This window comes from Zea mays, chromosome 10, assembly GCF_902167145.1.
Source record: "Zea mays cultivar B73 chromosome 10, Zm-B73-REFERENCE-NAM-5.0, whole genome shotgun sequence".
Taxonomy (NCBI): Eukaryota; Viridiplantae; Streptophyta; class Magnoliopsida; order Poales; family Poaceae; genus Zea; species Zea mays.
In genome coordinates, this window is record NC_050105.1 from 4596360 (window position 1) to 4622199 (window position 25840).

Here is a 25840-nt window from a genome sequence, read left to right on the forward strand (position 1 = left end):
ACAAGAGAGCCTGAGGGGTATAGGGCAGGAGCTAGTGACATTAATAGGACACCTAACACACACCTCAAACATACCTGGGAGGAAAGCCGACAGAGTAATGTCAGGCAACCTGAAATCTCCACCCACAAACTCAATGGATGGTCGCCAGACATGGCAGAGAGGGTCAGAGACGAGGTAGCCGGGATGTTCAGGGACAAACTCGGTGTTAGTGTGTCAGGTACAGGGCAATCGTATCGGAAGCCTTATAGCCACCGATTCGACACCGTGCCATACCCACAGGGAACTAGAATACCAGACTTCTCTAAGTTTTCTGGTGAAAGTGGGAAGAGCACACACGAACATATAAGCCAATTCATAGCACACTTGGGAGAATTGGCTGATGGGGAAGCCTACCGCGTTCGTTTATTCTCGTTGTCCCTTACTGATACTGCATTTGCATGGTACGCTGCTTTGCCACCAAATTCTATTAACTCTTGGGAAGAATTAGAGCAGAAATTTCATGAGCACTTCTTCTCAGGAGAACATGAGTTAGAATTGGCTGACTTAGCTTCAGTCCAACAGGGGCCTGAAGAATCGGTTAATGACTATATCCGGAGATTCCGGGACACTAGAAACCGATGCTTTCAGATTCATGTCGCGGAAAAACAACTAACAGGGCTAGCTTTCAATGGGTTGCGACCCTACTTAAAAGAAAAATTAGATGGCACTCAATTCTTTTCGCTAGTGCACTTGCACCAGCGGGCTATGACATGTGAAAGCCGAAGTAAGGAAACATCAAAATCGGCTAGCCATAAGATGCATCTAGTGGGATACGATAACTCGGACGATGAATCCATGGATGTATACACCGCCGAACTGGTTTGGCCAGGGCAGGCTAAACCTTCACCATGTTCTGCTTTACAGTCGATTCGAAAGAATCGACAAGAAGAAGTTAAGTTTACGTTTAATGTTGCCAAATGCGATAAAATATTTGACGAGTTACTGAAAAACGGCAACATTAAATTAACTCATACTATTCCTCCTCCTGATGAATTAAAGAGGCGTGCTTATTGTAAGTGGCATAATTCCTTTTCTCATGCCACCAATGATTGTAATGTTTTTCGTCGACAGATACAATCGGCCATAAATGAGGGTCGATTGGCTTTTCAGGAGATGCAAGTAGACACACAACCCTTTCCTGTTAATACAATAGAACTCACATGCAAAAAGGTCTTGGTTCGGCCCGAAATGGCCGATAAAGGCAAAGGCAAGGGTATCGTCATTGGCGATCCCCGCATGTCAGATATATCACAAAAGGAGATTGCTCGAAAGGCTTCGGACGAGAAGGCTAAAAAGTCCGAAGACACTGGGGGGCAGGCACAGTTAATGAACCAAACACATCAGCCTAGCCCGAACATCGTAGATGGTCCGACACCTACGTGCGGACGATCCGGTGCTCAGACAAACGGTCCGGCTAACTCAGCCGGACAGTCCCCCTATGACCAAAGGCGTCAACCTCTACATAAAGCAAGAAAAAAAGACGCAAGGTCAAAGCACATATAATCGGCTAATCAAAGCCGATCCTACTTTTGATCAGTTGCTCTCCAAAAATGCTAGCAAAAAGACTGTTCCACGTGATCGGTCAACAAAGAAACCCTGGCCACCTGCTAAAACAAAACGGTTAAACAAAACGGCCCAAAAGGCGACACAACAAGCATCGCCTATTCATTCTATGAGACCAGGGTACTTTCCACCTATTTACTCATCATCGGTATATTATCCTGTTCAAACATGGAATGGCGCGATGATGAATCCATGGTACATGTATAATCCCTTCGTCTATCCAGACTGGGGGGCACCTCCATTCTATTCCTTTTGATCCATTGATCAAATGGTCATGGCCGAGAAAGATACAATCCGAAACGGCCTTTATATTGGTGCTTTATTGAATAATCTCCATATCGAAAAGCCGGTGACTTACATCAGGTTTAGTTCATATGCTTTTGGTTCGTCAACCTTCACCAAAAGGCAGGGGGGCATATGTTCGAACCCAAAATGACCGTGCGGACGGTCCGGCCCGGAGGCCGGACGGTCCGCGGTCCGGACCGTCCGCGGTGGTGGCGCGGACGGTCCGCGCGTGCGCAGAGTCAGTTAGGGTTCCTAGTTTCTCGCGGGATTTGTTACCTAAAACCGCGGGATTAACTCGGAAATCAGTTGGAAGCGGATCCAGACCTCCCCCTTTATATAGATGAAGGGCTACGGCCGATTGAACCCCCAACAATCGAACAAATCAAGTCTATTACTCGTTTTTACCTTATGCATTAGGAGTAGTTCTAGTCTAGTTCTAGTTTAGCCCTAGTTTAGTATTCCAATCCCCAAATTCTCCGCCTCTCCTCGACTCTACGTCGATTAGAGGAGTCTAGGTCGGCCTGCCCGAGCCTAGACACCACCTAGGATCTCTCCTCCCCGACGGGGTCCCTCCCGGGAGCGAGATCCAGGCGTCGTCGGTGATCTTCCGCCGCCCCTGCGCACGCGCGGACCGTCCGGCCCCAGGGCGCGGACCGTCCGGTCGTCAGGCAGGGAACCCGGGCTCCTGCACCAGGTCGCGGACCGTCCGGCCCTGTGCCGCGGACCGTCCGCGCCTCACCAGAGAGCACCGCCGCCTCACGCCAGGTCGCAGACCGTCCGGCCCTGTGCCGCGGACCGTCCGCGCCTGACCAGAGGGCACCGCCGCCGGTTCTTCTTGAGTGATTGGCGCCTCCAAAAAGGTGTCAACAGGAGTGAGTAGAGTTATACACTCATTCCCTCGGTCCCATTTGATCAGTTCAAGGTCAACGCGCAGACGATGAGATGTTGAACAAACCATGGGCACCGCCATTTGCGTCCCAACGTACATTAATCCAAGTAAACGCCCGTACAACACGAAGCTTTCACCGGTTGCCAACACGAGCAGACCAACCAACACAAGGATGCTGACACCTGAATCCTTAGCGATTGCCAATTCTACACACAGTCAGTCATAGGAACTCAGGACCATCAGCAGCGCGATCCATCCAGATCCAGAGAGGTAGCAAAGCAACATCAGTACATCACTTCGTAATTCAGAAAAGCGAGAGGGGAACCAGGTAGTAAATAGAACAGGTCGTTGACTTTATTATTTTAAAAGGGTTTTTTACTCTGAAAACCCAGTAGTTGACTTTTGGGGCGGAAAACTAACCGTTGACCTTGATGCCAGTTCATACCATCCACGCACTCTGTTGCCTGCTGTTGCAACTTACAGCGTGTAGACAGTGGCGGAGCTAGGCCTATGGCCACTAGGGCCTAGGCCCTACTCTTAGCCAAACTAATCACTATAGGTCCAAGTTTCTGTATCGGCATAAAGAATGAGAAAGACCTCAACGCGTGAAATCCCATCAACTGTGCGCGATTAAACATGCTAATATGCTACTGTGATGCGAGCAGGTGCGACTAAGTAGTAACATATCCTAGCCAGCTAGGATTTTGGCGTGGCGGCTCACAGGCATCAGAAGGCGGCGGCGGCAGCAGGTGTGCGAGCTGCGGCGCTGCGTGAGCAACGGTAGACCAGATGTGCTTACGAGCGGTGGATCGAGGCGAGCGGTCGCGATGGCGGATCAGCGACCACGAGCGACGGTGCTGCGCGAGCGGTGAGCAGTGGCACGCCGATGCAACATCCATGCTTGTTGGCTTGTTGCTTGCCTGTTGGGGCTTCCACGGCATAGCCAGCCACTGATTCAGTTGTTTATTAGTTAAGTCGGTTTTACGTTAAATTGTAATTATCATGCTTGTTGGTTTATTAGTTAAGTTTATATGTGTCATTATCTATATATATAATTTATATTTTTGGCTAGTCGTATAAATTTTTAGTATCATATTCGGCCCTATATTTAGATAAATTCTGGCTCCGCCACTGCGTGTAGACGATTCGAAGGTCTGGGCTCATTCATGCACATTCATCTCGCCCACGATTTTGGGATTACGCATTTGCATCGTTTTTATATTGGCCATGGACAACTTGAGGCTGGCCTCACCAAAATGGACAGAGGCATTGGCTGCAGCAGTGCAACCACACCGTTGACCTTCCCCAAAATGCCTATGGCAGTCGGCGAATCCCAATGCCATATATGACATATTTCCTATCTAGTAGCATGCTCACTCTCTCTCAAAGATTTGACCTTCCTCACTCTCTTCCTCCACGATGAGGCAAGGCAAGGGTGATCCGGCGATCGCCGCTCTCGCCATTGCCATCGCCGTCGTTCTGCTCTGCGTGGCATCGTCGGCGGTGCTCGCGATCGACGGGGCCAAGGCAGAAGAAGAGCTTCCGACGCAGCTGCTGAACGGCTTCGCCGCGACGCACGCGGCCGGCTCCGCGGCGACGTTCGAGCCGGTGCTGTACGCGACCAGCGCCGTCTTCGCGCTGGGCTTCCTCCGCGTCGGCCCGGCGTCGCTGGACCTCGCCGTGGTCCACCTGCCGTCCTCCTTCCCCGTCTGGCGCGCCACGCCGGCGCGCCTCGGGGACTGGTCGCGCCCGGCCACGCTCGCCTTCGACGACGGCACCCTGGTCCTCGCGGGCCCCGACGGCGCCGTGCTGTGGCGGACGCTCAACACCGTCGGCGACACCGTCGCGCTGCTCAACTCCTCCAACCTCGTAGTGCAGCGGTACGAGAATCCCCAGCCGGCGTGGCAGAGCTTCGACCACCCGGCCGACACGCTCGTCGTGGACCAGAACTTCACCGCCTCGTCGTCGCCGCTCGTCTCCGCGAACCGCCGCTTCACGCTGCAGCTCGGCAGGACGTACATGGCGATGCACATGCAGTTCGACGCCGGCCAGGCCCAGGCCGCGACGGCGCCCGTGTACTGGAAGCACACGGCGCTCGAGGCGCACCTGGAGAACGCCACGGCGCCGCCTGTCTACGGCCGCCTCGACGCCCTCGGGTTCTTCGGCCTCTACCTCGACGGCGGCGGCGGCCAGAGGGTGGACGTGCTGTCGTTCGACACGTTCGCCCTGAACCTCACCGGCGTCTTCCGGCGGATGACGCTGGACGACGACGGCAACCTCCGCGCGTACTACTGGACCACCGGCGACTCAAGTGCGTGGACGTCGGATTACAAGGCCATCGCGGAGCGGTGCGAGCTGCCGACGTCGTGCGGCGCGTACGGCGTGTGCGTCCCCGGGAACGCCCAGTGCCAGTGCCTCGACAGTAACGGCACGAGCACCGCCCCGCCGTGCCACGGCGAGGACACCGCCGACCTCTGCAGCACCGCCAGCAGCAACGGGGCGCGGCAGCTGGGTTTCGACGTGGTGCGGCGGACGCGGGTGTCCGTGGCGTACAAGGAGGAGCTGCCGTTCCGGACGAACACGACGGCGGACGGGTGCGAGCTGGCGTGTGCGGGCAACTGCACCTGCCGGGGCGCGCTGTACAACGGCGCGAGCGGCTACTGCTACCTCATCGACTTCCCTGTGGAGACGCTGGTGTACCAGGCCGACGACCGGATGCTGGGCTACTTCAAGATCAGGAAGGCGGCGACAGCGAACTCGGCGCGGCGAGGCATGTCGCCGGGCGTTACCGCCGCGACGGTGGCGCTGTCGCTGGTCCTGGCAGGCCTGGCTGCGGCCGGAGCGTACTGGGGCTACAGGACGTGGGAGAGGAGGAAGAGGAAACGAGCGGGGATGGAGCAGGAGCTGGTTCCGGGGCCGTACAGGGACCTCAAGTCCATGGCCAGCTCTAACAATTCGTTCAAAGCATGAACCCAACCATGAGAGTGTTGGTTGAAGTTGAAGGTCAAGCGCACTGGAGTGGAGTTGGATGAGTCATTTGCTAGTCGCACAACGTGAGATTGATCATAGGCCCAGGCCTCCTCTCCTTGATGAATTGCAGAGTCTGGAGACGAAAATGAATCCAGCCATCCAGGTACCTCAGATCCTCAGTTCGGGAGTCCAAAAATCTGGAGAATTGGAGAAGCCAAAATCTCATCCTTATTGAAAATTGAATGAGGAGATTATTTTAGTCTCTCTAATTTTCTCCAATTTTGTGGCTCTCGAACTAGCCTAAAAGTAAAGCACCGAAAGAATCGATGACAGACTAAACTTCCGTTGCATATTGATCTATTGGATGAAAAATAGCTTCTTACGGTGGCGCAATTCTGAGAGTTCTATATAAATGCAAAATAGATTTGATTTAGATGATGTTCTATCCAAGAATCCAAACATCTATTTGATCGAAACATTAGAATTGTAATTGTATCTCATTTCAATCTCATAGCTGATTTGGAATCAAACCCAATTTAATTCCATATCCTCCAATTCCAACATCCAAACAGAGTGTTATGTAAATTTGCAAACAATCTGTCTTGAATCGTTCCATGAATCATTCCAGGCAACGGTTCCATAACGAGAATTACTTTCTTCAATTTTGTTCTAGACCATTTTAACTGCATATTCTAGGCCCATAACGAGAATTACTTTTAAATTTTATTTTGCCTTTTATTTCTTGAAATTTTTTTTCTATACGTCGTTGTGGATGGCATGGGATGGAAAGTAGTGAAGCACGCAGCACGCGGCCCAGCACCACAAATTTCAGCCAACGTCACCGCGAGCAAGGAATGGACTCCTCGTCCGCGCACTGGCAGGCGTGTGGCGTCCCGCCGTGCTGTTATTTTCTACCGTACGTGAAAATGGTCCGTATGACCAAAAAAAAACAAGTGATTCTGCACTCGTTTCAGTTCTACACACTAGTAGACTGCTATACAGAAACTCTATAGTGGCGACTGTAAAACTATTTACACTATCGTTTTTCATAACTGTCACTATTAGGGATTAGTAGAAATCATTATTTTTTCAGACGGATAACTAAGAGCATCTCCAAGAGATTTTTTATTTTTGGCACTCTATTTAACTCTCTATTTATCTCTTCATACAGATTACACTTTATATATAACATTTCACTCCAATAGACTATCTATTTAGTTTGGCTAGTTAGGTGGCTAGCCAAATTTAACTAGCAAGGGAGCCAATTTGAAGAGTCGGATAGGTTGACGAGTCAGATAGCTAGTCTGTTGGAGAATTATTTTGCTGCTGATTAATCAAAATTTAACTTAATGAACTATTCAGCTAGTCTCTTGGAGATGCTCTAAGGTAATCGGCGTAATAAAATCGTCAGTGAAAATTATTTCTAGAAAACCTAAAACAGGTTTTTAAAAGAGTAAAATAATTTATTTTATTTAGGAGAGCTACAAAACCACTCCACCCACCTGTCTCCGTCGCAAATCGCAATATTTTTAACCTCGCAGCAGGGCGGGCAGATGCCCACCATCATCTAACTAGAGAATAGGTCGAGAAAAAAAGATCAAGCTCGTAGCAGCTTCGCTTGGCTCGCTCGATACTCAGAACAAGCCCGAGTTGAAAAGAGCGAGTTAACTCGACTCGACTCACAACTCGCTTGTGAATCGACTCAACAATAATTTGTTATATAAAATCATAATTAACATATAATGTTAGTACCACAATTATTTTATAGTTTTTTGAAGTTTCTACCTATAATAAATCTATAACTATATTATATTAGTAATATATTTATTTTACTAATTTCAAAATATGGTATTTAAAATATTTTTAAAATTTTATATTATAATTTCAAATATCGTTGGCTCGAGAAGCCGGCTAACGAGTCGTAAGCGAGTCAACTTTTCAAACTCATTAAAGGAGCGACCAATCCAAACCGAGCTTGTCCTGTTATATGAGCTCGGCTCATTTCAACCCCGAGATATATCAGGGTTTATGTTCTGAATCCTCAATGCTCTGAGAAATCTGCTGTTGTTTAACCAGGAGCCAGTAACAAGAAAACTAAAAGTCGATTAGGAATCTGACAATCCATCATAAACATCGGAAAGGGTGTATTGCAAGCAGCTAGCCGCTAGATATACGCTACCATAAAAGTGACCGAAAATTTATTCCGAAGATAACCAAACAATAATAGTAGGTACGTACGTGACGTAGATAGATAGATAGATAGATAGATAGAACATAAATAACAGGCAATAGACAGTACTAGTACTACTACCAGCACCGCCGCCGCAGGCACACGTGGATCTGCTGCGCGACCTGAGAAGGGGAGGCGTACAGTGGCCGGCGGATGCGAGAGCGGCCAGCGGGTCATGCCGGCGGCGGAGGCTTGGCGACGACGACGGGGAAGTCGACGACGAGCACCTTGTCGATGGCGGCCATGAAGGTGGCGGCGAAGGCGGTGTGGCTGTCGTGGGCCATGTAGGCGGCGAGGTCGGCGGCGGAGGCGAAGGTGAGCGAGAAGACGTGCGTGAAGCCCTGCGTCAGCATCTCCTGGTTCAGCACGTCCTGGCCCCTGCACGCACGCACGCGTTTGTTCGGCGGATTTTGCTTTCACAGAAGGGAAGCAATGAAGGAAGGAAGGATGATGGAAGGTCAAGAGTGGAGAAGAAACGGGTGGGTGTGTAGTGTGTACCACTCGAAAGACTTGACCGTGTCCATCCCGGCGGCGAGGTCGGTCATGCCCTTGAGCACGTCGTCCACCACGACGCCGTCCTTGAACTTGGCCAGGCACAGGTGCTTCACCTCCCCCATGTCCGGCGCCGGAGGAAGCCCTCCTCCAGTAGCTAGCTAGCTCCCCTCCCCTCAAAGCTCTCCTCACACCCACTCACTTACTCACTCCCCCGATGGCTTTATTTGCAGAGGAGTCCGATGGATCGTGGCGACATGGTGGCCAATTTAAGCTACCGCCGCCGACAGGGGTCACTGGCTGCAGAGCTCATCACTCGTCCTAGAGCCTGAGCCTGAGTCTGTGGACTGGATCATTTGGGCACACAGGAGCCGTTTTGCAGAGCTCACAGCTCCGCTCCCAGAATTACTCCTCCAGAGTCAAACCGGTAAAAATCTAAATTACTCTATGATGAAAGTAGAGTTAATCTAGTTTCTATTTTATACTAGAAAGTGAGAGCCAAAAAAATCAGCTTTCCACCGCTCTCAAGTCTCAACCTACTCCCCACTAACTGTTCAAGCACTTCACATCTTATTTATCAAACGGTTTTTATCAATTAAATTTACTTTTACTAGAGAATCACTTTACTAGAGAATCACTTGAAATTACATTAGTAGAGAATCAGCTATCGAGTCTATAGAGAGTGAAGAACTTCCAAACGAGACCACTGTAAACTAAACACGACGCGCTTATCCTTCCCAGGCAAAAGAGCGTGTTCGGATTGGATTGCGTCACGAGCTGGCTTAATTCCGCTCACCAACCAACTTGTGTGTGTCAGTGCACGCACGGGAGAGCAAGGGAGGGAGGTGTGGGGGAAAAAAAAAGGGAGCGGTTCCGTGCGCGCTGACGCGGCTAGATCTGGGACGGGTGAGAGAGTCATCATTCATTCCATTCGACTGGGCCGGCGACCGACACGAGCGTACGACGCTGCGTGGGCAGGGCAGCCCAGCACCGCATGCTTTGCTTGTTCCCCCCTCCTCGCCCGCCTCCCTCTGGCTCTGATGCAGATGCAGGCCCCTCTCCCCCATCCATCCAAGATCCTCATCTCCATGTACCCTGACCCTGGATGACAGGCAGGTCCGTCAGTCAGCACTGTGCACCACCGCCAACAGTTACCAGTGTCAAATGGAATGTTGATCGCGCGCCCTGGCAGTAGCAAGATCAGGTAGGTAATCTCAGGTTCATCAGAGACCGACTGGGCGGCGTCGTCGTCGTCGTCGCATTGGATTCAGACCACATGGTACTACAGCCTACAGCAGAGGGATACAAGCTGACAAGGTGGCGACTGATCACGCTGCTGCTGCCCGAGAAGAAATTTTCACATGCGTGGCTGGATAATAAGACAGCTGCTGCTGCATCAGCCAGCCACGGGTTTTTTATTATTAATTCCCAGCGACAAATGTTACCGTACAGTACACAAAACCATGCCATTGCCATCATCTCCTCGAATGCTCCCGTCCCGTCGCATATGGAAAACGCACTGCTGCCGTCGCGTCGTCTCTCCTGCGGCACACTACACGTACACCGTAATACTCCGTAATACCACAGTATGTGCCCATGGATGAATGAATGGATGAATGAATGACCTGAAACGATTTCTCGATCGTATGTACACGAACGAACCCAGGCCTCTTCAAGTCGCTTGTTTCTCTCTACTTCGCTTTTACCACGCACCACCTGTTCACCCCACCCACCCACACAGAGTGAGCGGCCGCTATTTGCAGGGGCCTAGCGGGGTAGTAGATCTGCTGCCCGCCTGCTTCCGTACTGTCTGCCCGTTGGTTTCAGGAGCAGGAGCGGGGTGAATAACTTCAGGCAACGGCGAGCTGTAGCCGCTAGCCCCATCTGCTGCCGGTGGTGGACCAGATACGACCTGGTCGGGCTCGTGTCTGGGAGGAGGAGGAGGAGGAGGAGCCTCTGCCGCCCTTGACGAGTGCCCACCACCGCTGGCGAACAGGCATCGGCACGGGTCCGATCTCGACGGTTCGGGGGAGCTTGGTGGGCTTATTATCACTATGCTGGACAGATGATGATGATGATGAGGAGGAGGAGGAGGATGGGGTGCAGAGTGTTCGCTTTCAGGGGTAGTACTAGTATCAGGCACGAGCAGCGAGACTCTACAGACCGGGCACGTCGAGTTCTGCGCCAGCCACAGGCTGATACAGCCCGTGTGGAAGGTGTGGCTGCAGGGAGGCAGCACGCGGAGCTCGTCTCCCTCTTCGTATTCCGCCAGACAGATGACGCACCTGCCAGTTTACCAACAGAGAGGTGGTTCAGTTAAGTTCCAGGGCCAGCGAAACAGTTCACCATCCCATGGTCTGTTGTCCATGTGAATTTTCAGTGTAGCTAAAGGTAAGGAGCCAAAGGTACAAATAAGACAAGTCAAATTCGTGCGAGCTATGGGGATGAAACATCAAACATCTACTCGCCATGACAGGATCTTTTCAGGCTCATGTTTCGTCTGAACGTTTCGAGCTCGATCAAGAGGACACATACATAGTGACCGCTTCGCATTCAGACAGAGGACTTGTGGTAACCCAGTCCCCCTGTTCCCCGTTCGTCAAGCACAGATGAGGCTAGGCTACTCGATAACAACGCCTCAGCATTCGTCCCTATCGTCTCCAGGGAGACCAGCTACACATCCCACATCGACGTGATGATTCATTCAATCGTCGATACCCAGCACTAGCAGAGCATAACAGGCAAGACAGTGTACTGAACAATCGAACCATTTTCTCTATGTAGGCACCGAAATGATTCGGTTGTCAATATCCAGCACCAGCAGAGCATAACAGGCAAGGCACTGGTACTAAACGGTCGCACCATTTTCTTTTATGTAGGCACCCAAATCCTCAAGGACAAGCCACCAAAAATTCGAGGACGACAAGTAATATGGTACTGAAAACGCAATAAAATCCTTAATGGCAACCTTTACGGTACCAAAATACTAGCTCCTAACGGGGCCGTGCTTTATGGTTTCCCAGTAATAATAAATACTAAGCAAGAACATGCATGGTAAATATAGATGCACAAAAAGCACGAAGCACGAAAGCCCGGCCCGAAGGACGTTTTTTTTTTGCCCGACACGAGCCCGGTCCAGCCCGACACGAATAAGCGGGTCGGGCTCGGACAGAAAACTAAGAACGGCGGGCTAGTCCGACACGGCCCGTTATCTCTAAGTCCGTCAAGCCCGCTTTTTTGCACTAAACCGTGCTTACCGGACCGTTTAGCCCGGTTGTTCCGTGCTTAACGGCCCGACCCAGCCCGTTTAGGCCCGCAGTGGGTCGGGCTCGGACAGAAAAACGATGGGCTCAGACGGACCGACCCGGTTTTCTAACCGTGCCTAGCGGGCCGGGCCCAAAACGGGCCGAGCTTTACCAGGCCGGGTCGGGTGGCCCGTTTGGCCATCTCTAGCAAATGGCTTCATGATTTCTCAGTAACAGTTAGGGACGAGGCAGCGCTGGGGCGGGCGGGGCTCGAGCCCCTCCTACCACCGTTGTCGTGCACATGGAGCTCCACTAGAGCCTCCTCCCCTAAGATTTTTAGTGTACACATACTTTGTAGAAAGGGGCTCCTATATTGTAGTGGTTTAGTTCAGTCCCTCCTAAAATTTTTTTCCTGGCTCTGTCCCATCTGGTAACAGTAACCGAGCACAGGGTTGGCACAGGGCTTCATGATTTGTCAGTAACACTGAGCAAGAAGAACAGGCATGTCAAATGGCTTCATGATTTCTCAGGAACACCAATAGCAAAGCACAGGCTTAGGAAATGGCTACATGATTTCTCACTAACATTAAGCACAGGGTTGGGGATATAAATACCTAACACATTGTACCAGTAGAGATTCAGGCAATATGTTGGTACTAGCTAACGGTGCGTGAAATTGGCTTTGAGGTGTCCAAGGAAACTTGCATATGACGAGAACCACCGTAGAACTTGTATTAGCCTATAGCACTACTGTCTACAGTGTCCAACCAACTTGTGATTGAAAACAACTACATTAAGAACCTTAGCCTCGCGCCCAGAATAGAGAGACCTCTGCATCAGTGATTACCCTCTATACCTGTACTCTCTGAGAGAGCACCAAACGAGCATGACAGCGATATCCGGAAGAGCCCAATTATTCCCAGTGAACAGCGCGAGCGACCCCGGGATGAAGCAGAGCACCCCATTTCCAATCTGGTTCCGTGCACCCCCCGCAATAGATCCCCGGCGGTGGACCCGGCCCCTCCTTCCCTGCAAACCTCCTCCGAGGGCCGGCCGGCCTTCGCAGCTACGCTAGTTGAGTCGGCATCGGGATCCGCAAAACCACCAACGAATCCTGCCGGCAGAAACGTGCGCGATCGCGTGACGGCGGCACAGCCTGCGACTGCAAGTCTGAAATCGGTGGGGTGGGTACCTAGTGGCGATGGCGAGAGCTAGCCCACCACCCGCGCCGGCAAGCGGTAGCAGGCTCCAGTTGTTGTACTGTACCCACAGCAACGGGCAACTCCACCGAACCGCACGCGAAAGCAGGAGATCGGTGGGGGTGGAGCGGGGGTGGGGAGGGTGGGTTGGATTCGAAGCTTGCGTTGCACGGGACAGATCTACAGCTGAGCGGTGGCGTGCGGGCACAGATTGGAATCGCCCGCCGACCCAGAGCGCGGGGAGGGAGGTGGGCGAATCGCGATCGGCACAGCGGAATGGAAGCAAAAAGCAACCCAGGGAAGGGGGGGGGATGGTTAAGGAGGAGGACTTACTGGGAGCCGTCGTCGGAGTCGGAGGCTTGTGCGGCGGCGTAGGCGCGGGTGGGGAAGGCGGCGGGATCGAGGCCCGGGGCGTGGTGGTGGTGGCGGGCGGCGCGGAACGACGGGAAAGGGTCGGGGTCGGCGTAGCCGTGGGCGTAGTGCGGGAGCGGCGGGGCGGCCGCGAGGCGGGCGCGGGCCTGGCGCCGGCGCCGGCGGACGAGCGCGCAGGCGAGGCGCGTGCAGACGAAGACGATGAAGAGGACGCTGAAGCAGAAGCCCGCCAGCGCCAGCGCCATGCTCGACGACACGCCGGACCCCATCGAGCCGGGCCGAGAGGGGAGGGTGGAGCCTGTGGCGCGGTGGACTGGTGCCGAGTGCCGAGTGCGGGCTGTCGGGGCTCCCTCAGTTGCTGTGCCTGTGCGGGCGCCGGGCGGGCGGGCGGCTGTGTGCCTGTGTACTGTGGACCCCGTGTTGGAGAGGAGAGAGAGACAACAGAATGTGCCGTTGCGCACTCGGCGCTGGGTCTTTGGACCTCTCTTGGGCTGGGCCTTGGCTGCCTCCAAGTCTGCAACGGACGGCGGTATAATACTCCGCACTGGTACAAGATAGTAGAACATATACTCCTCCTATAGGATTCAGATACGGATGGAGATACATATGCGTATCTTACTTCAGACCGCACAGGACGTATGCGTATGCTGGACGCAGGACGCTTATTCCACGGCGCCCAAAGATAGCGACGTCGAGTTGAAAGGTAAGCGCTTTGGGGGGAAAAAGGTTCGGATAGGATTAGCACCTGGGGGAGTCAACCTGAAAAAAAAACTTATACGTATACGATAAGGACCAGAGGAGTAAATAAAAAACCAAAGAGAAGCAAAACTGAAAAAAAAAACATCTGGAATCTGTTCGGGTTCGATTAGGACCATAGGAATGAACGACAAAAAGAAAAGGAAAAGCAGTACGAATCAGAGGAGCGAGCCCATACGTACGTATATATATTTTTAACTAGATACACGTGCATAGCTATGATTTCTATATATTATATAGATAAACTTTATTTTAGATAAAAAATAAAAAATATGTGTCCTGTTTGTAGAGCTTTTTCTTTACATCCCTCGACGGAATGAATTTCTAGTTTTCTTTACTTAACCGGAGCCACATCGCTAAGCACCTTTGTTAGCGTTTCCGCCATTATTCTGCATATTTGGGGTTGCCAACAAATACAGAGACGGTGTTTATCTTTTCTGTGTAGCGTGTGCTCTAGTTGGTCGATGGAGCACGCCGACTCTATACAGCAAGCGAGTGTTAGCACAGACGATCTTTCTCTTAGTTTTTTTAAATGTGTACTTAGACTTTTGGACACTTTACTTTTTATTCCTAGTTTTAGCGTTGTGATCTCAGCGTGGATACATGTGTAAGCAATACGAGGTCTATGACGTCGCGCTTGACACCGAGAGCCATCATAAACCCTATACGTCCTCCAGAATTTCATCCGTTGTCATCCTTTGTCTTCTATTTTTTTTTTTGGTGGTACTGCGTGAGTACATGAACCAAAAAAGAGAGAGAGAAATGGAAATCACACTTTTAAAAACGGAAACAAACAAAAACATTAACAAAATATATGGCCAAAAAACAGATGAAGCAAACGAAAAAAAATCATACTTGTAAAACCAGAAAATAAACCAAAAAACAGAAACCACAAAAAAAATTGGAGATGCGGGGTATCGATCCCCGTGCCTCTCGCATGCTAAGCGAGCGCTCTACCATCTGAGCTACATCCCCTGATGCTTTTAATTTTTGATTGTAATTAATTATCCTATGGTTATGGCTAAGCAGTTTTGTTAGTGTTCCTGCATCGTGTAGATAGAGAGTCTAGACAAGAAGCAAGTGTTTCCACTTGCCAACATACGAATTGTTCAGTGGACATACGCATAGACATGCATATGCAGTACTGCATGCATATATGATGCAACAGGATAACATTGCTATGAGACCTCGCATTCAGGGGTCTGTCACTCATGCCATGGCACTCATCTTGTACAAAAGCATCTATGCTTGCTGGACCGAAACAGGCCATTGCTATGGGAGCCTGTATTATTATTATTACCAGGGTTATGTTCAGTATATTGTTGCATCAGTAAACTGTTCAGAACAGGCAAGCTTTATGTCATCGGGTCTTTCCATCCCTTGTTTATGGAGATAGTACAGTGCATCGGTCATCCATCATGGCAACTCGTCTTGGATCAAAGCATCTATGCTGGAGACTATTGCACTTGTACAATGAAATGAATGCACAGCAAGTTTTGTCAGTCGCATGAAGCAATGGCGAGTGACCGAGTGCAACACAAGGAGCAGAGCCTTGGAATAGTGTTAATTGAATATTCGGAAAAAAGGAAGGAAAATTTAACAGCTGGTCCAATAACAATGCAAACAGATCCATATTTAGTGCGATTATATGAGCAAATGCCTGAACCGAAATAGGCCATTGCTATGGAAGCCTGTATATTACACGGGGCATGTTCAGTACATTTGCATCAGTAAACTGTTGAGAACAAGTGAACACTGCTGAGAGCAAGCAAAGCTTTCATCTCTTGTTTATTTTTTTAGATAATGGGAAAAAGGGTTCCCGGCCTACATCAAAGATGACAGCCGTCCAACAACCACAATTACTGACATAAAAACGAAAAAAGCCACAAGCGGCAAACAAACCCAAGCGCAGTTGGGACCTGGAAAACTAGCTATTAGTTAGCCTGTTTCTAAAGCTCCAACCGTGCATTGCGAAGATTTGCATCGTGGTGGCTTCCAGCACCCTGCAAGCATCTTTAATCCTTATGGTGTCCTCCTCACGCTTTTGGAGTAGTCCCCAGAAACGACACCAGTAGGTTCCTCGAAAGAGTACCTGCAAGTAAGTTTGAATAGGATTCTTGTCAAAAACCACATCATTTCGACTAAGCCACAGTGCCCAACAGATAGCAATGGCTCCAACATATATCTTTGCCTTTGTGTCTTTATTGAACCCCTGCAACCAAGAAGACCCCATATCCTGCAAGCTAGTTGGTTCTCTAATACCAAAGGTAAAGTAGATCGATCGCCAAAGAAATCTAGCATAGTGGCAGTCGAAAAAAAGATGTGGATGGTTTCATCATGGGAATAGAACACACACTTTTTTGACCCATTTTATTTCCTTTTGATTAAGTTATCCTTTGTCAAAATCACCCCTCATGTTAAGAACCAACAGAAGATCTTAATTTTCAATGGGATCCTAAGTTTCCAGATGAGAGTTTCCTGCCGAGGTATTTCCCTCCCTATCAATGCAGCATACATAGACTGGGAGGAAAACTTCCCGTTTTGATGCAAGCTCCATCTGAAAGTATCTTTCGAAGGGTTTAAAGAAAGCCCCGCTACCCGATTTACTAGCGCATACCAACTCCCCAAGTTCTCCCCCTGAAGACCCCTGCGAAAGGAGACATTCAACGGGGCAGACCCGAGCGTGACTGTAGTATGTTTATACCGGACAATGTTATACAAACTTGGGTATTTGTGTTGAAGTGTAAAGTTCCCCAACCACTTATCTTCCCAAAATCTGGTTGCATGCCCGTTGTTAACTTTGAACATACCATAAGCTAGAAAAAGGTCTTTGACTTTCATCAATCCATACCAAAAATGTGAATCTCCTGGTTTCCTAACTACCTGCCCAAAGGTTTTGTTACCTAAGTATTTCTTTCTCAAAATCTGTTGCCACATCCCATCCTCATTTAACAACCTAAACAACCATTTACTTAGTAAACACTTATTCTGAATATCGATGTTCTTAATCCCCAAACCTCCAAAATCCTTGGGTTGGCATAGAATATTCCACTTAGCCAATCTGTATTTTTTCTTTTGTTGATCAGATTGCCAAAAAAATCTATACCTCAGATAATCCAATTTTTTTAAAACCTCCCTAGGTATTTCAAAGAAGGACAACATATACAATGGAAGACTCGTAAGGACCGAATTAATAAGGACCAACCGTCCTCCATAAGACAAATGTTTGCCCTTCCAGCTACCCAATTTCTTTTCTATACGTTCGAGCAGGGTGGCCCAATCAGCATTACTAAGCTTCCTAACGTGCATAGGTATGCCTAGGTATCTGAACGGGTAAGTCCCTGTCTTACATCCGAAAAGCTGGGAGTATAAATGTTCACTTTCTTTAGCCGCACCAAAGTAGAAGATTTCACTTTTATGGAAGTTAATTTTAAGGCTTGACAATTGCTCAAAAGCACATAAGATGAGCTTGAGATTACAGGCTTTCTCATAATCATGATCCATAAAAAGAATAGTATCATCTGCATACTGAAGGACAAAGAGGCCATCATCCACCAGATGAGACACGACACCACTAATCTGACCCTCTCTCTTTGCCCTATTGATTAAAATAGCAAGCATATCCACTACTATATTAAATAGAACCGGCGAGAGAGGGTCACCTTGCCGTAGCCCCTTCTTAGTTTGGAAGTTATTGCCTAGCTGTCCATTCAGTTTAATGTTAACATGGCCTTTTTGAGTAAAACTATTAATCCAATCACACCACTTTTCTGAAAATCCTTTCATCTGTAAAGATTGTCTCACAAACGACCATCTAATCTTATCATAAGCTTTTTCAAAGTCAATTTTAAACACAACACCACTCAGTTTTTTCCTATGCAACTCATGAATGGTCTCGTGGAGTACCACTATCCCTTCCATGATATTGCGTCCTGGAAGAAACGCTGTTTGGGTTGGACTAATGACTTTATGAGCTATATTTAACAGTCTATTTGTCAGCGTTTCGAGACCGGGGGGTCCCTTAGGCCGACGAGTGAGTGTCGTCGTGTGCCCCAGCCCAGATGGGTCGAGCGCGAGGGCGAGCGCGAAGGGGGGAGAAGCGAGGCGGCCGGAGACCGACGTGAGAGAGGTGGGAATCCCGCGGCCTTCGTGTTCGTCCCGCGCCCAGGTCGGGTGCGCTTGCAGTAGGGGGTTACATGCGTCCACGCGGGTGAGGGAGCGAGCGGCTTCCAAGCGAGCGCATGTCTCGTCCTCGTCCCCGCGCGGCCAACCCTCTCTAAGAGGGCCCTGGTCCTTCCTTTTATATGCGTAAGGAGAGGATCCAGGTGTACAATGGGGTGTAGCAGAGTGCTACGTGTCTAGCGGGGGAGAGCTAGCGCCCTAAGTACATGTCGTCGTGGCAGCCGGAGAGATTTTGGCACCCAACTGGTGTGATGTCGTGGCCGTCGGAGGAGCGATGGAGCCTGGCGGAGGGACAGCTGTCGGAGCGGTTGGGTCCTTGCTGACGTCCTCTTGCTTCCGTAAGGGGGCTGAGAGCCGCCGTCGTCACAGAGCATGCGGGGCGCCATCACTGCCTATCTGGCGGAGCTAGCCAGATGGGACGCCGGTCTGGTTCCCTGCGGCCCGAGTCAGCTCGGGGTAGGGTGATGATGGTGCCTCCTGTTGACGTGGCTGGCCTGCGCCCTAGGTTGGGCGATGTGGAGGCTCCTCCGAAGCCGAGGTCGAGTCTGTCTTCCGTGGCCGAGGCCGAGTCCGAGCCCCTGGGTCGGGCGAGGCGGAGGTTGTCGGTTGAGGCCAGGGCGGAGTCCGAACCCTGGGGTCGGGCGAAGCGGAGTTCGTCGTCTTCTGGGGCTGAGCCCGAGTCCGAGCCCTGGGTCGGGCGGAGCGGAGTTCGCTGTCTTTCGGGGCTTAGCCCGAGTCCGAGCCCTGGGTCGGGCGGAGCGGAGTTCGCCGTCTTCCGGGACTTAGCCCGAGTCCGAGCCCTGGGTCGGGCGGAGCGGAGTTCGCCGTCTTCCGGGACTTAGCCCGAGTCCGAGCCCTAGATCGGGCGGAGCGGAGTTCGCCGTCTTCCTGGGTCGGCATAGCGGAGTTCGCCGTCTTCCGAGACTTAGCCCGAGTCCGAGCCCCGGGTCGGGCGGAGCGGAGCTTCCTATGGTGCCTTTGGCAGGGCCTGACTGCTTGTCAGTCTCACTCTGCCAAGCGGCACTGCAGTCGGAGTGGAGCAGGCGGCGCTGTCCTTCTGTCAGGCCGATCAGTGGAGCGGCGAAGTGACGGCGGTCACTTCGGCTCTGCCGGGGGGCACGCGTCAGGATAAAGGTGTCAGGCCACCTTTGCATTAAATGCTCCTGCGATTTGGTCGGTCGGTGCGGCGACTTAGTCAGGGTTGCTTCTTAGCGAAGGCAGGGCCTCAGGCGAGCCGGAAATATGTTCGCCGTCGGAGGGGGGCCTCGGGCGAGACGGAAATCCTCCGGGGTCGGCTGCCCTTGTCCGAGGCTAGGCTTCGGGCGAGGCGTGATCGAGTCACTCGAATGGACCGATCCCTGACTTAATCGCGCCCATCAGGCCTTAGCAGCTTTATGCTGATGGGGGTTACCAGCTGAGAATTAGGAGTCTTGAGGGTACCCCTAATTATGGTCCCCGACAGTAGCCCCCGAGCCTCGAAGGGAGTGTTAGCACTCGCTTGGAGGCTTTCGTCGCACTTTTTTGCAAGGGGACCAGCCTTTCTCGGTTGCATTTTGTTCCGGTGGGTGCGCGCGAGCGCACCCGCCGGGTGTAGCCCCCGAGGCCTCGGAGGAGTAGTTTCACTCCTTCGAGGTCTTAATGCCTCGCGCAATGCTTCGGCCGGTCTGGTTGTTCCCTCATGCGAGCTGGCCGTAGCCCGGGTGTACGGTCGGGTCCCAAGTTCTCGGGCTGGTATGTTGACGCTGTCAACGGTTCGGCCGGAGCCGGGTTTGCGTGAGCAGCCCCCGAGCCTCTGCACAGGGCGAGAGGGCGATCAGGGATAGACTCGGCTTTTTTACATATGCCCCTGCGTCGCCTTTCCGCAAGGAGGAGGGGGGGAAAGCGCCATGTTGCCCTCGATGGGCGCCGAACATGGTGTCTCCGGTGAGCTGCAGGCGGGTAATCCGAGTGGACGTCCGTGCCCCGTTCGTTAGGGGTCGGCTAGGGGCCCAGAGGCACGCCCAAAAGTACCTGCGGGTGATCTGCCGGACCCGGTCCCCTGGCGACGGGGTCCGAGGGCTCGATGCCTCCCTCTGATGGGATTCCGTTACAAGATCGCTCCCGCTGGTCTCGGAAATGTCCTAGGGTACCTCGGGAGCGCAGCCCGAGCCTTGGTTATGTATCGAACGTACCCATGGTCATCCCTCGCTCGGCGTCTGAGGCGGCTGTGAACCCTTCGGGGGCCAGCCTTCGAACCCCTTATCAGTAATGGGCGCGGAGCCCGAGTAGCCTGAGGCGGCAGTGGAACCCTTCGGGGGGCCAGCCTTCGAACCTCTGACCAGTAGTGGGTGTAGGGCCCACTGAAAGGGAATTAGGCTTACACCTAGTTCCTAAATAATTTTGGTGGTTGAATTGCCCAACACAAATAATTGGACTAACTAGTTTGCTCTAGTATATAAGTTATACAGGTGAAAAAGGTTCACACTTAGCCAATATAAAGATCAAATGTTGGATCCAACAAAGGAGAAAAGGGACAACCGAAGGCACCTCTGGTCTGGGGCACCGGACTGTCCGGTGTACACCGGACAATGTCCGGTGCACCAGAGGACTCCAACTTGAACTCACCACCTTCGGGAATTTCTAGAGGCACTCGTGCTATAATTCACCGGACTGTCCGGTGTACACCGGACAGTGTCCGGTGCTCCTCGGAAGAGCTGCCTCAGGAACTCGCCAGCCTCGGGAAATCAGAACGCCTGCTCCGCTATAATTCACCGGACATGTCCGGTGTACACCAGACTGTCTGGTGAACCAGCAGAGCAACGGATACTTCGCGCCAACGGTCACCTGCAGGCGCATTCAATGCGCGCCAGAAGCGCGCAGAAGTCAGGCACGCCCATACTGGCGCACCAGACATTGAACAGTACATGTCCAGCGTGCACCGGACATCCAGGCAGGCCCACAAGTCAGAAGCTCCAACGGTCGGAATCCAACGGAACTGGTGACGTGGCTGGGGCACCGGACGTGCACCGGACTGTCCGGTGCACCATCGAACAGACAGCTCCACCAACGGTCAAGTTTGGTAGTTGGGGCTATAAATACCCCAACCACCCCACCATTCATTGCATCCAAGTTTTCCACTTCTCAACCACTTACAAGAGCTAGGCATTCAATTCTAGACACATACAAAGAGATCAAATCCTCTCCAATTCCACACAAGGCTTTAGTGATTAGCGAGAGAGATTTGTCGTGTTCTTTTGAGCTCTTGCGCTTGGATTGCTTCTTTTCTTTCTCACTTGTTCTTGTGATCAAAACTCCATTGTAATCAAGGCAAGAGGCACCAATTGTGTGGTGGCCCTTGCGGGGAAGTTTTGTTCCCGGCTTTGATTTGAGAAGAGAAGCTCACTCGGTCCGAGGGACCGTTTGAGAGAGGGAAGGGTTGAAAGAGACCCGGCCTTTGTGGCCTCCTCAACGGGGAGTAGGTTTGCGAGAACCGAACCTCGGTAAAACAAATCCGCGTGTCACACTCTTCATTTGCTTGCGATTTGTTTTGCACCCTCTCTCCCGGACTCGATTATATTTCTAACGCTAACACAGCTTGTAGTTGTGATTATTTTGAGAATTTCAGTTTCGCCCTATTCACCCCCCTCTAGGCGACTTTCAATTGGTATCAGAGCCACGGTGCTTCATTAGAGCCTAACCGCTCGAAGTGATGTCGGGAGATCACGCCAAGAAGGAGATGGAGACCGGCGAAAAGCCCACTACAAGCCACGGGAGCACTTCATCGGAAGAGTCCCGCACCAAGAGGAAGGAGAAGAAGAAGAGCTCCTCCAACAAAGGGAAGGAGAAGAAATCTTCTTCTCACCACAAAGAGAAGAAGGAGAGATCTTCCTCTCACAAACCGCATCGGAGTGGGGACAAGCACAAGAGGATGAGGAAAGTGGTCTACTACGAGACCGACACTTCATCAACATCGACCTCCGGCTCTGATGCGCCCTCCGTAACTTCTAAACGCCAAGAGCGTAAGAAGTTTAGTAAGATCCCCTTACACTATCCTCGTACATCTAGACATACTCCATTGCTTTCCGTTCCATTAGGCAAACCGCCAACCTTTGACGGTGAAGATTATGCTAGGTGGAGTGATTTAATGAAATTTTATCTAACCTCACTCCACAAAAGTATATGGAATGTTGTTGAGTTTGGAGCACAGGTACCATCCGTAGGGGATGAGGATTATGATGAGGACGAGGTGGCCCAAATCGAGCACTTCAACTCTCAAGCAACAACAATTCTCCTCGCCTCTTTAAGTAGAGAGGAGTATAACAAAGTTCAAGGGTTGAAGAGCGCCAAGGAGGTTTGGGATGTGCTCAAAACCGCGCACGAGGGAGATGAGCTCACAAAGATCACCAAGCGGGAAACGATCGAGGGGGAGCTCGGTCGGTTCCGGCTTCGCAAAGGGGAAGAGCCACAACACATGTACAACCGGCTCAAGACCTTGGTGAACCAAGTGCGCAACCTCGGGAGCAAGAAGTGGGACGACCACGAAATGGTTAAGGTTATTCTAAGATCTCTCATTTTCCTTAACCCCACTCAAGTTCAATTAATTCGTGGTAATCCTAGGTATACTAAAATGACCCCCGAGGAAGTTATCGGGAATTTTGTAAGTTTTGAGTGCATGATCGAAGGCTCGAGGAAGATCAACGAGCTTGATGATCCCTCCACATCCGAAGCTCAACCCGTCGCATTCAAGGCAACGGAGGAAAAGAAGGAGGAGTCTACACCAAGTCGACAACCAATAGACGCCTCCAAGCTTGACAATGAGGAAATGGCGCTCGTCATCAAGAGCTTCCGCCAAATCCTCAAACAAAGGAGGGGAAAGACTACAAGTCCCGCTCCAAGAAGGTTTGCTACAAATGTGGTAAGCCCGGTCACTTTATTGCTAAATGTCCATTATCTAGTGACAGTGACAGGGGCGACGACAAGAAGGGAAGAAGAAAGGAGAAGAAGAGGTACTACAAGAAGAAGGGCGGCGATGCCCATGTTTGTCGGAAGTGGGACTCCGACGAAAGCTCTAGCGACTCCTCCGACGATGAGGACGCCGCCAACATCGCCGTCACCAAAGGACTTCTCTTCCCCAACGTCGGCCACAAGTGCCTCATGGCAAAGGACGGCAAACGGAAGAAGGTTAAATCTAACTCCTCCACTAAATATGAGTCTTCCAGTGATGATAATGCTAGTGATGAGGAGGATAATTTGTGTATCCTCTTTGCCAATCTTAACATGGAGCAAAAAGAAAAATTAAATGAATTGATTAGTGCTATTCATGAAAAAGATGACCTTTTGGATTCCCAAGAGGATTTTCTAATTAAAGAAAACAAGAAACATGTTAAGGTTAAAAATGCTTATGCTCTAGAAGTAGAAAAATGTCAAAAACTATCTAGTGAGCTAAGCACTTGCCGTGAGATGATTGACAACCTTAGGAATGAAAATGCTAGTTTAAATGCTAAGGTTGATTCACATGTTTGTAATGTTTCAATTTCCGATCCTAGAGATAATAATGGTGATTTGCTTGCTAGGATTGAAGAATTGAACATTTCTCTTGCTAGCCTTAGAGTAGAAAATAAAAATTTAATTACTAAGGCTAAAGAACTAGATGTTTGCAATGTTACTATTTCCAACCTTAGAAGGGAAAATGATATATTACATGTTAAGGTTGTTGAATTAAAATCTTGCAAACCCTCTACATCTAATGTTGAGCATGTTTCTATTTGTACTAGATGTAGAGATATTGATGTTAATGCTATTAATGATCACATGGTCTTAATTAAACAACAAAATGATCATATAGCATTGTTAGATGCTAAAATTGCCGAGCATAACTTAGAAAATGAAAAATTTAAATTTGCTAGAAGTATGCTCTATAGTGGGAGACGCCCTGGCATCAAGGATGGCATTGGCTTCCAAAGGGGAGACAATGTCAAACTTAATGCCCCTCCTAAGAACTTGTCTAACTTTGTTAAGGGCAAGGCTCCCATGCCTCAGGATAACGAGGGTTACATTTTGTACCCTGCCGGTTATCCCGAGAGCAAAATTAGGAGAACTCATTCTAGGAAGTCTCACTCTGGCCCTAACCATGCTTTTATATATAAGGGTGAGACATCTAGCTCTAGGCAACCAACACGTGCCAAGTTGCCTAGAAAGAAAACTCCTATTGCATCAAATGATCATAATATTTCTTTTAAAACTTTTGATGCATCTTATGTTTTGACTAACAAATCCGGCAAGGTAGTTGCCAAATATGTTGGGGGCAAGCACAAGGGGTCAAAGACTTGTGTTTGGGTACCCAAAGTTCTTGTGTCTAATGCTAAAGGACCCAAAACCATTTGGGTACCTAAAGTCAAGAACTAAACTTGTTTTGTAGGTTTATGCATCCGGGGGCTCAAGTTGGATACTCGACAGCGGGTGCACAAACCACATGACAGGGGAGAAAAAGATGTTCTCCTCATATGAGAAAAACCAAGATCCCCAACGAGCTATCACATTCGGGGATGGAAATCAAGGTTTGGTCAAAGGATTGGGTAAAATTGCTATATCACCTGACCATACTATTTCTAATGTTTTTCTTGTAGATTCTCTAGATTACAATTTGCTTTCCGTATCTCAATTATGTCAAATGGGCTACAACTGTCTATTCACTGATGTAGGTGTCACTGTCTTTAGAAGAAGTGATGATTCAATAGCATTTAAGGGAGTGTTAGAGGGTCAGCTATACTTGGTAGATTTTGATAGAGCTGAACTCGACACTTGCTTAATTGCTAAGACTAACATGGGTTGGCTCTGGCACCGCCGACTAGCCCATGTTGGGATGAAGAATCTTCATAAGCTTCTAAAGGGAGAACACATTTTAGGACTAACAAATGTTCATTTTGAGAAAGACAAGATTTGTAGCGCATGCCAAGCCGGGAAGCAAGTTGGTACTCATCATCCACACAAGAACATCATGACTAGTGACAGGCCACTGGAGCTCCTACACATGGATTTATTCGGCCCGATCGCTTACATAAGCATCGGCGGGAGTAAGTACTGTCTAGTTATTGTGGATGATTATTCTCGCTTCACTTGGGTATTCTTTTTACAGGAAAAATCTCAAACCCAAGAGACCTTAAAAGGATTCTTGAGACGGGCTCAAAATGAGTTCGGCTTAAGGATCAAGAAAATTAGAAGCGACAACGGGACGGAGTTCAAGAACTCTCAAATTGAAGGCTTCCTTGAGGAGGAGGGCATCAAGCATGAGTTCTTCTCTCCCTACACGCCACAACAAAATGGTGTAGTAGAGAGGAAGAATAGAACTCTATTGGACATGGCAAGAACCATGCTTGATGAGTACAAGACTTCGGATCGGTTTTGGGCCGAGGCGGTCAACACCGCTTGCTACGCCATCAACCGGTTGTATCTACACCGAATCCTCAAGAAGACATCCTATGAACTCCTAACCGGTAAAAAGCCCAACATTTCATATTTTAGAGTCTTTGGTAGCAAATGCTTTATTCTTGTTAAAAGAGGTAGAAAATCTAAATTTGCTCCTAAGACTGTAGAAGGCTTTTTACTAGGATATGATTCAAACACAAGGGCATATAGAATC

At 50.2% G+C, this 25840-nt stretch overlaps 3 protein-coding genes and 1 non-coding gene across 4 annotated transcripts; 1 reads left to right on the forward strand and 3 right to left on the reverse strand.

Moving 5' to 3' along the window:
* Positions 1-4098: 4098 nt before the first annotated feature.
* LOC100192016 (PAN domain-containing protein) lies at positions 4099-6082 on the forward strand. Its single transcript, NM_001137440.1, has one exon. It carries the CDS (start codon positions 4196-4198, stop codon positions 5744-5746), a length of 1551 nt encoding a protein of 516 aa, NP_001130912.1. The 5' UTR covers positions 4099-4195; the 3' UTR covers positions 5747-6082.
* Positions 6083-7836: 1754 nt separating this feature from the next.
* Positions 7837-8808, reverse strand: LOC100283245 (pop3 peptide). The gene is made up of 2 exons (NM_001156147.2): positions 8475-8808; positions 7837-8354 (listed from the first exon to the last, which is right to left on the reverse strand). Exons 1-2 carry the CDS (start codon positions 8591-8593, stop codon positions 8150-8152), a joined length of 324 nt encoding a protein of 107 aa, NP_001149619.2. The 5' UTR covers positions 8594-8808; the 3' UTR covers positions 7837-8149.
* Positions 8809-9857: 1049 nt separating this feature from the next.
* LOC100274803 (putative RING zinc finger domain superfamily protein) lies at positions 9858-13572 on the reverse strand. The gene is made up of 2 exons (NM_001149079.1): positions 13246-13572; positions 9858-10753 (listed from the first exon to the last, which is right to left on the reverse strand). The coding sequence occupies exons 1-2, from the start codon at positions 13551-13553 to the stop codon at positions 10222-10224; spliced, it is 840 nt and encodes a 279-aa protein (NP_001142551.1). The 5' UTR covers positions 13554-13572; the 3' UTR covers positions 9858-10221.
* A 1370-nt stretch (positions 13573-14942) lies between these two features.
* TRNAA-AGC (transfer RNA alanine (anticodon AGC)) lies at positions 14943-15015 on the reverse strand. The gene has a single exon. It is a non-coding gene; the product is annotated as a tRNA-Ala (tRNA).
* Between the last annotated feature and the right edge of the window lie 10825 nt (positions 15016-25840).

Coding starts and splice junctions, on each gene's coding strand:
- LOC100192016 (NM_001137440.1), top strand. CDS start 4,196: ATGAGGCAAGGCAAGGGTGATCCGGCGATCGCCGCTCTCGCCATTGCC.
- LOC100283245 (NM_001156147.2), bottom strand. CDS start 8,593: ATGGGGGAGGTGAAGCACCTGTGCCTGGCCAAGTTCAAGGACGGCGTC. Junction 8,355..8,474: donor ACGGTCAAGTCTTTCGAGTG/GTACACACTACA, acceptor GCGTGCGTGCAG/GGGCCAGGACGTGCTGAACC.
- LOC100274803 (NM_001149079.1), bottom strand. CDS start 13,553: ATGGGGTCCGGCGTGTCGTCGAGCATGGCGCTGGCGCTGGCGGGCTTC. Junction 10,754..13,245: donor GACTCCGACGACGGCTCCCA/GTAAGTCCTCCT, acceptor GTAAACTGGCAG/GTGCGTCATCTGTCTGGCGG.